The sequence below is a fragment of the Sinocyclocheilus rhinocerous genome, unplaced genomic scaffold, assembly GCF_001515625.1.
Source record: "Sinocyclocheilus rhinocerous isolate Xijiao unplaced genomic scaffold, SAMN03320098_v1.1 scaffold1406, whole genome shotgun sequence".
NCBI classification, from domain to species: domain Eukaryota; kingdom Metazoa; phylum Chordata; class Actinopteri; order Cypriniformes; family Cyprinidae; genus Sinocyclocheilus; species Sinocyclocheilus rhinocerous.
In genome coordinates this window covers 1,042,521-1,053,136 of record NW_015647095.1, presented here as the reverse complement: position 1 = coordinate 1,053,136, position 10,616 = coordinate 1,042,521, and the positions used below count along the sequence as shown (strand labels likewise).

Genomic DNA, 10,616 nt, shown 5'->3' with positions numbered 1-10,616 from the left:
TGTGTATATATATATATATATTTTTTTTTTTTCAAAAACAAAAAAAAAAAAAAAAAAGAACAACTTCGACAAATTAGTCATATGAATTATTTTACCATGTTTGTTTGACAGTTTGACAAAAGTTGTTGTATGGAAAAGCACTGGGTAAAAATGTTATATACATTTGAAACAATATTTTGAAACAATAATTTTCATTTTTGGGTGAACAGTCCCTTTAAGATGAAAATGAAAGCTTAACACTGTATGTACTGCAATGTCCTCTATAGTATGACTGTGTCTGAAGGACAGCGAGATGCGGGAGCGGTCAGAATGACCTCAGCAGTAATGTGACACTGAGTGATGCTGTAAAGGAGCTCTTAGAGGCAGCAAGGTCACAGAGTGAGAAATGAGACGCTGTCTGCTGCGCTGATACCACTGGCATAAATAATCCTGCAAACCGCAGCAAGGAATGCAGCCAAACCCTCTAATTTATCATAAAAACATGCAGATCCCTAAGGTCAGTTGGACTTGTTTTTGCTTGTAATATACTGTCTGCTGTGTACTTCTCCAGATCTGGAAGCAAACTGAAATTAGATGGAGCTGGACTGATGAATTAAGAAAACAGAATGAAGAACAAGACAGGCAGGGTTTATGACATGGCGTCTCTCGACTCAATTGCATCATGCTACAAATATAATGCCGTTGCAGACAGAAGCTGTGCATGAACGGTCCTCCAGCAGCCGAATGACATGCTGCAGAAGAACCACACATGCGCAGGGCGTTAATAGACGTGCGTTTTGACTTATTGGTGTGATCAGAAAAGACAAGGGCAACCTGTCAAAGGCTCTGAGAGAGTCTCAGTATCATTGGCATGTCCTGAGAGGTCTGTGGAGGTAAGACAGAAGAGCAGGGAAAGACCAGGGCTTAATATAGTCAAGGAAAGAAAGTCACTTGATACATGTTGTCATGCATTAAAGACCCCCAAGAAATACTTCTAATTCTAGAGAGCATTTTGTTGAACACTATATAAATATGTAAAACACTATATAAATATTTTGTAATTGATTAAATGTCATTTATTTAAAAAATATTGAATTACAGATTGAAAAAATTATTATTGAATTGAACTATTCTTATTATTAGTTTTGTTGGGGAAAGTTTAAAAGTATATTTTGGGCAACTGTAAAGGCCCTTTCACACCAAAAGTGAAATGAATAAGCCTCAGGCTGAAGGAAGTGCCTCTGCACCTCACTCCCTATTTCTCTCAACATTGGGACAGGAGAGGTGTTAGTGAATAAATGGGAAAACAAAATAAATTGTGTTACTTATTTGAAAAGTAACTCAGATATTTTTCGTAAATTGAAAATTAATGCATTACTTTACTAGTTACTTGGAAAAAAAGTAATCTGATTACTTAACTTGCATTACTTGTAATGTGTTACCCCACTGGTTATAATAATAATAATATATAATAATATTAACAACAATAATAGTAAAAATCCCTAAAAAATAGGGTTTCGGTTCTTTGTGCTTGTACCCTAAAAATAAAAATAATAACCAAGAGCTTGTAACACTCCAAAGAGAAAGGAAAAATCGCATCATATGACCCCTTTAAACTTTTGGAAGTACACTAGTATAAAAAATGACATGCAATAAAAGCCACAAATCGTTTTTAGATTAAATGAGGTCTTTAAGATTATCTAAGATTATCTGACATGTGTCAATAGATTTCGTCTTACATCTATGACTGGGGATATGAAATAGGCATCTCTACAAATTGCAAAGACAAACTACTTACTAATATAGAGCATGCTTAAATTTCAACTGCAGCTGGCGACAAATAGGTTTCAAGTCTAAACCTGAGGTTGCATCATTGTGTGAGTAGAATCAATAGATCATTAGCGAGAGTACCTTGCCAGCAGCCGCCGATGGTGAGCTGGGTTTCGATCTTGGAGGCATGCAGAGGGTAATCCTCCGTGACCAGGAAGGGCTCGAAGGTGGCACCATCCACAAACAAAGTCACTGCTGGGAACTCAATGTTCAACACGTAGTGATGCCATTCTTTATCACACACCTGGGAGGAGAGATACTTGATCAGGGCCTCTGTTTAACTACAGACTGCATCAGCTGAAGCATTCAGAAAAACTTAAATGGTGATTTAGATTTCGAGGACAATATGTACCTACCTAAATGTACAGTTAGGTTTGCTTAAAGCAGGTATTTTAATGTTTTTAATGCTAAGGGCCCTCAGTTATGATGATGCTCTAGCAAGAAACCCCCTTCCTAAAATATAACTTAGCAAGCATATATTTTCGTGCATTTTTACTGGGTAAGAAAGGTAGAAAGTGTATTATGGGCCATTTGGAGAGTGAATGTTAAGTATGTTTATGCCCTAATTCAACACATGAGGTGACCTATTCATCACTAGCGAGCTAAACATAACACAAGGGGGTCTTTCAAAATTGAGTGCTTCTGAAGGGGCTCAAGTTGACTCACTTGATCGAGTTTCCAGTGGAATTCAGCTGGTTTGTAGTTCTCCGATTCGGTAGGCTCCTGACGCAGCAGCAGCACAAGACGACAGTTGTGTACATACAGAGAGTAGTGGTGCCTGTTCATCTCTGCAGAAAACACATAGACAGGAATAAAAATCACACTTCTGTCAATGATAATTCATGTAAATATGCTTGTTTATTATATAACAGATGCATGTTACAATTTTGTGAGGTTTCCCACACTTAAATGCGTATAATAGATTTAGTATGCATTGTGCTGCACTGTACACATGTCTCAGTATGCATGGATTTCTCCAGCCGCACTCTCCTAGAAAACAATGAGCAACTTTCCATAAACGGAGGCATAACTGTGACGTAATCAGCCTTACATAAGGCCCAGCTGATGCGCTTTTTGTAGCGCAGGGAATTTTGCTTCAATGACCAGAGAGTGAGATCATCGTGTGAGATTCCCATTTCACAGAACTACCATAAGCAACCCTTTCATAACCTTCAAAAATGTCATGAGACGCTACTCCAGTGAAATTTTTACAGCATATATATATATATATAATTGTTTTTTTTGTTTTGTTTTGTTTCGTTTTCTTTCAAACATGTTTTTTTGTAGTTAATGCATTCAATTCCTTTTAAAAAGAAAGAAAACAAAACAGCAATTTGTAATGACACGTATTTCAGAATATGTGCGTGTGTGTGTGTGTAACACTGGATAAGGGGAACACTGGGGATTTTTTTTTGTTGGAATACCACATATAAAATGGCTAGCAAACAAAACAAAACAAAACAAAAACACAAAACAAATAAAATAAACATTACTGACCCCACAATTTTGAACAGTTGTGTATATTTATGTATATACATTTACATAAAACCAACAAAAAGGTGATTATTTAAGTGATTGTTTTTTGTAATACTACACATAAAATGCCTGATAGATATCATGAGATATCATGAAATTAAAAATATATTAATTAAAAATATAATAAAAAGCTGCAATAAAAGTGCATTACTTATTATCAATTACAGTGTCATACTAAATAAATGTGTTAACAGCGTTAATAACACATTAAATTTATCACATGATGATTTTGACAGCCCTACTGAAGTAAAAAGACAAAGAGGACACAAACATTTAAGCCATCATCACCCTCTCAGACCCGTCAGTGTGTTTTGTGTGTGAATGTCATTATTACCAGTCTTGTCAGAGTTGCAGAGTATGGTCTCCTTCTCCCTGCCTCCAGGTCCGTGTCTCATCCACACTGAGATGGTGAAGGGCTCTTTCAGGGTGGTGCTCACCACACCCTCAGGGACCTTGATGGCCTGGGTGCCGTTGAACTCAAACACCTGGTCGCTGTCGTGCCCGTTGTCAGTGGGCAAGCCGACGGTCCAGTTGGCAGAGTTGCTGGGAGCAGGCAACAGCTCCACAGTGCCAGCGCTGGCACCTGGATGGGCACACAAACAGTTATTCATTACAGTATCCCAAAATATTGGTTGCATTATGGTTCAGCATGTGCCTGTGGGATTATGCAGGTAATACGATTATGTAAATTAGTCTAAAATAGTTTACACTTGAGTTGCTTAATGTAATAAGCACATTTAATGATCTTGATGTTAATGTAACTCTATTATAATAAGGATGTCGGGACTCACCGCACAGCTTGTGCAGGGATTTTTCGGAGTACGTGTCGCGGTCACAGCCCTTGCCGATGTGATTAGTCTCCAGCATGATGCTGGCCTGAATGGAGGTGATTGGCTCCTCGCAGGTCTCCAGGTGCATGCTGGGGAACAGGGCTAGACTGCCTGTACCAGGCTCATATTCAATCCTTTTATTAAATCCTATCAACAGAGAGAAAATTTGTCATTCAAAAAACAAAGAGTATTCTGTAACACACTAACATTAGTTTACATTAAATAACAATGAAAAATACCTGATATGATCTTTTTTGTTTTACATACACTACCATTCAAAAGTTTGGGATTGGTTCGATTTTGAAAGAAAGTATTATTGTGAAATATTGTTATGTAATAACTGAGCTGAATTTTTATTATCATTAGTCTTCAGTGACACACAAGATAACTCAGAAATCATTCTAATTTGTCAATTTGCTGCTCAAGAAACACTGATGATATGAAGAAATGTTGAAATATTGTAGAAACAGTGACACATTTGTATAAATGTCTTTACTTCGATTTTTGATCAATTTAATGTGTCCTTTCTGGTATTCACTTCTTTCAACAAAATAAAATCTTACAGAAAAAAATTTTGGAACAGTAGTTCAAAATGTATAATTAAACGCTGTATAAATTAACATTAGTTAACATAAAACAACCTTTTTTTACATTAACATTTTTTTACTTTTACTCTTTCTTTTTTTTAACACAATACATCACATCCCCAGGACTGTTCATAAACACCATATTAAAAGAAATAGAATTTACAAGTTGATTTTTTAACGTAACACAATATTGTTTTTATTCGTGGGTTATTTCTTAGCAAATAACTTATAAAAATGAGATTAAAATCGATTGACAGCCCTAACATATTAAAATGTATGTTAATATTAGTTCAGACAGTATTTAACTACAATCTTTAGCTATAATGGAGGATTTGTCTTTTAAACTTCTTTGTCCATGTACACAACTTGTTGAAGCACAAAGCTGTATACTTGCATCTGAAATTTCACAAAACTGACCTTCATAGCTGAGCTTTCCAGCTTTAAACAACAAAAGAATACAGCTGTGTTTGTTTGAATGTATGAGAGACAAAAGATCCAGAGGTCTTTGATACCTTGCCAGCTTGGTTTGCAGGTGGGCTTGATGTTGATTTTCACAAGAACGTCCTCAGATGCACGGTTTTTACCGCAGTCATATGCAGTCAGGGTGAGTTTGTACAAGTGTTCCTTGCTGTAGTTCAGCTTCTCGGTGTTCTTGATGTTGCCTGTTCATAAGGAGAACGGACAAGCAATAACCTCACAAGATAGGTAAGCCCAATTGAATACTTAAATTCAGGCCACAACTCAAGGTGACTGTTTGCTGACGTCAATGTTAGGTATGCTACAGATCCGAAAATGACGGCTTGTTTCCACAAATAAATTTTTATAGGCACATGAATAACAATGACCTAGAAGTCAATATCACTCTAAGGGATATAACTTGGGGTTTTGGCAGGAGATCTGAATTGGCAGCACTTACCATCCTTGTCAATGGTAAAGGGCACATCGGGGGTGACAATCTCGTAGCTGCAGATCTGACTGAACTGGAAAGAGCAGTCAGCGTCCACTGCCTCCACCTTCAGGATGCTGTCATACTTTTTGCCCTCGATCACTGTGGCTTTGTAGGACTTCTCTTTGAACACCGGTGAATACTCGTTCACGTCATTCACTTGGATGTGGACGGTAGCCCTGGGCGACATCAAAACGTCATTAATAAACTAGAATCGGGCAAGTGGGAATAAGCACGCCAGCGACGCAAGTCTTGTTTGTTAACAGATGGATGATTCATTTAGGCATGCTCTGATGGGACGCAGTCATTCACAGGACCCTCAAGTGTTCTAATATCTCATTATGTGATATCATAAGAAGGGGATGTTTCAAATGGGGTCTATGGCTTCTGAGTGCCACAAATTTTTAAAAAAGAAAGAAATTAGAGATTAAAAAAAGCATGTCTTAGATGTGCTAGATCTAAAAAAAGACCTTTAATTAATTTTTAAATGTAACAACCAGGGTGAAAGTAAGAATAGAAGTGAATCGGTTTACTAAATTACAAAATTTTTCTGTGCTGAATTTTATTAATATCACGTTGTTAAGTAAGGCAAATCTAATGTAAACCTTAATTTACAGCTGACTTGCCCATAGTGTTTTTAATTATTTATTACACTGAAAACAAAATTTGTGTACAAACAATTTTCACTCAGAAACAGCAAGTAACGCACTGAATTAAATGTGAAATTTTGAAGTAGAAACACTGGAATAGTATTTTCTTGTAAAACATACTTCAACAATCTTTGTTTTATTTTCAATTTTGAAAAATAATTTTTTACAGTGCAGTTACTATGCATAAATAAATCATATACACTAACGTTCAAAAGTTTGGGGTCCATAAGTTGTTGTTTTTTTTATTATGTTTTTAAGAAATTAATAATTTTCTTCCGCAAGGATGCCATGAAGTTGATCAAAAGTGACAATAAAGACATTTATAATGTTGCAAAAGATTTCGATTTCAAATAAATGCTGTTTGTTTGAATTTTCTATTTAAAAAAATTACTATGTTGAAAAACTGTTTTCAACATTAATAATAATAAGAAGAAATGCTTCTTAGGCACCAAACCAGCATATTAGAATGATTTCTGAAGGATCATGTGACACTGAAGACTGGAATAATGTCTTCATAGGAATAAATTACATTTCATAATATATTCAAATAGAAACAGTTATTTTAAATTATAATAATATTTTACAATTTTTACTGTATTTTTGATCAAATAAAGGCAGCCTTGGTGAGCACAAGATACGTTTTTCAAAAACTCTTAAAAATCTCACCAACCCCACACTTTTAAATACATTTTGACACATTGAACAACTAGGATGCTTACGTGTACCATTCTGGCTCAATTCTAGCGCCATTGCAAATATTAATTCCAGTTCTTTTTAAATTATCAATAAAAACTCCCAAACAAGATACGCACTTGTGAGATTTCTTCATGTTGCTGCCATCAGGTCCCTCTCCACAGTCGTAGGCCTGGATGGTGAAGGTGTGCTCCTTTTGCAGCTCACAATCCAGTTTATCCTTGGCCCGGATCACGCCCTCGCCAGTGGACTTATCCAACACCATCGCCTCGAATGGCACGTTCTGCCCGTGAATCCTGAAGCCGCAGATCTCCCCTGCAAACGGCACACGCATGTTTAGTCAAGCCCACCCGTGAGCCAAAGCGCCAGCTTCTGTTCATGAGATAAAAGAAACCCACAACACGCCACACTCAAATAAGAACAGTCAAAGTTGGTTTGGCAGCCAAAGGGATCGAAACACTGAGGGGAGGTGGGAGGTGGGAGGTGAAGGTGTCTGTGGAGGAAGCCAGAAGCACTGTGGGATGGGGGGTGAGTATTTGGGAGGTGGAAGGGAGAGTTAAAAGGGGGATACTGAGTGTCTGGTGCAAGCCATTTGATCACATTGCAACCAGTCATGCAGTAAGAAACCCAGAATGTGGACAGGCATTTCACAGGAATACTTAATATACAAGGACAGGAAGGAAATGATATGAACCAATGAACAGATATCTGTTGTATTTAATAGCATAACATATCTAAAGTAGTACTTGAGGTGTTTAATGCAGATTTTTGGTTAAAAGTAACATTTAAACAAGAAAGCAAGGTTAAAATGTTAAGTTAATCATGGGGCGATGAGAAGGATTTATGACAGAGATCCAGCATCCTTTCAGAAGTTCACAAATCAAAGCAAATATACAAACAAACAAGCAAAAACCCCTCATTTGGAGTTTAAAATCCCCCTTAAAATTAGATTTGGGCGTGAAGGAAGTCTTCCTGTGCAATGTTGTCTCTTTCAAACCTTTAAAAAAACTGAAAGAATGAAACAAAATCGAGGAGCAGAGGCAGTAAACTTAAAGGCTGGATGAGAGCTGGGGTTAGAAATATCCATTTGCTTGACATCCACATCAACCAGCAGTGATTGCCATGCCGCGTATGTAACATTAGTGGAGGAGAGGGTGAAGAGGCTCAAACCACACCACAGACCGGACAGCAGAGAGTTTGCATCATTTAACAATCTCAGCAATGTCGTTTTTGAGCAGGAACTGAACTCTGGAGCATCAGAGTCTCACAGATTTAAGATCGGTTTGGTTGTGTTAAAAGCGAACCCCTAAAAGGGACTTTACAAGGAGGATGTCTCTGAAAACAAACTTTTTAGGCGTTCAGATTGACATTTCCCCCCACGTGCATTATTTCCCTTCATTTGTTCTGTTTTGGAGCTGAAGTACTGTTAGGATCTGCAAACTTCAATGGATGTCTCATGCATAGATATTTCTAGATACTGTTATCCCCGCATCACACTTGTCATCCAGTAGCTGAATTTTCATTTCCAACGAATTCAAAGGTGAGAGGAAACCGAAAACCAAACCAAAAAGAAGAAGAACTGGGAAGAGATTAAAAAGAGCATGACAGGAGTTTCCGTGTGAAGTGCCGATTTCTTTTGTATTTGCGTTAGTGGGTTAATAAAACGGTTACAAGGCAGTAGAAAGAGCCCATCATCACCTTCTTTGGTGAAGGTCACCTCAAAACTCTCTACAAGAAGGGAGAAAAGACAAACCCAGGTCAGTCAGAGAAAGAATGAGATGCACAGAAACACAGACAAGAAAGAGAGGACAGATGTCACAGAAGCAGCCGAGGACTCAAAATACCTCATTTGACTTTTCACACTGTTCAGATTAGGGTTGGGCGATATATATTGAATATTTATGATCACTTTGCAACGATATAAAATTAAACAACACTGTGAATATATAAATGTGCTTTTAACTTGGCCATTAAAGTTCTTGAAGAGCATGTCACGACCTCTTTATGAGAGCATAGGGACAGACTGAATAGGGTCTCTGACTTAAAAAAAAAAAAATGGCATTAAATGTTGGTATTCATTTCCATGAATCGGTTAGAACTGTCCATTTTAGTGAATTGATTCAAAACTCAGATTCATCCGTGTCATCACTAAAACATGTTCACCATTATATTTTTCATATATTAAAATGTTTTAAAGAGATACGTAGGTAAATACTCTTGATTATTTCTTTTACTATTATTTCTAACCAAATAAATGAACATGTTTAATCCAAGAGGTATAAAATACAGACACAGCTAATTAAATATTTAAAAAAATAATAAATAATTAATTTTAACAATATTTTAAAATAAAATAAATCACAATATTTTAAAATAAAATAAATGACAGATTTCAGAGCAAATGCATATATATTGAAAATCAATATTTTTTACTATAGCTACATAGTAGCAATAGTAAAAACCCTATAGCCCAACCCTATAGTTACTGTACAGCCCTAGTACAGATCGCTTTTATCTTCCTTGTACTTCAAGGACAATATCTCACAGACACTATCATTTGTAGCAATCTGCATCATGCTAATTCTGAGCGTATTCTGAGCCCTAATATGACTGTACAGCACAAAACAATATACTTTGATGAGTCCACATTAACAGTCACAGAAACACAAAAAACAGCCTTGAGCACAGCCTTGAGCACAGGAGGAAATTGCTATAGAGTTCCTGTTAAGGTTAAAACAATAAATGGTGCAACCAAATGAAAGAATAAGGGTTAGCCAAAAATGTTTTTATAGTAGTATCAGCACTAAAATTAGCCAACTTTATAAAAAAAAAAAAGTCGTTTTTTTTTTTCTGCTTGGCTGACCACTAAAGGGTTCTGTTTGACCCTATCGGTGGCCTCTGCTGGTGGACCTGTCCACCCCGTTTTTACCCCTACAATTAGAGATGGATTTTCCATTAGGATCTGCTGTTCAGAGCAAGTCATGCGATGGAAGCTTTGTGCCTCATCAGTGCATTCTGGAGCTTTAATGACTGTACATCCCCACACTTCCCCTAAAACCCAGACTGACGCTTCAGCCTGCATGCCAAGTGCCAACTCCAATAGTCCTCCATTTCCCATCAGGCAAAACACAATGAATATTGATTCATTCCCTCAGACTGCTATATTGCACAGTGGAATCGATGAAGATGTAACAATAGCTGAGAAGTGAGGGGGGAAAAAATAGTGGAGGGACTTTATTGTTTATTTGACTTCTGCTTCATTACTGCCTAAGGATTGAAGTTTTAGAGGTCTGAAGTTTAAAATTTAAGGACTTGCTCACAACGAGTCAGAGGAAATATTGAAATTGACAGCGAGCTGGCACTGAATAGTAAGCCTGTCACGATAATAACTTTTTGTTGTGCGATATATTGCCCCAGAAATAATTGCGATAAGCGATATTATTGTCATTTTAAAGACCATTTTATGCCACTGAATATATAATCATAATGTAACAGCATAATAATGGAAGAAGGCCTAGTACACACTTCCAAATGACAACAAACTTTTAATTTTAAGAATATTTAG

At 36.8% G+C, this 10,616-nt stretch overlaps 1 protein-coding gene across 1 annotated transcript in view; it reads right to left on the bottom strand.

Moving 5' to 3' along the window:
- Positions 1 to 10,616, bottom strand: part of LOC107708834 (calsyntenin-1-like) — a 44,060-nt gene that overhangs the window by 7,905 nt on the left and 25,539 nt on the right. Inside the window, 9 exon segments of the mRNA XM_016513171.1 lie at positions 814 to 864; positions 1,891 to 2,053; positions 2,476 to 2,597; positions 3,680 to 3,928; positions 4,137 to 4,322; positions 5,275 to 5,424; positions 5,679 to 5,887; positions 7,171 to 7,366; positions 8,750 to 8,779. Coding sequence (XP_016368657.1) covers positions 814 to 864; positions 1,891 to 2,053; positions 2,476 to 2,597; positions 3,680 to 3,928; positions 4,137 to 4,322; positions 5,275 to 5,424; positions 5,679 to 5,887; positions 7,171 to 7,366; positions 8,750 to 8,779 — 1,356 coding nt within the window.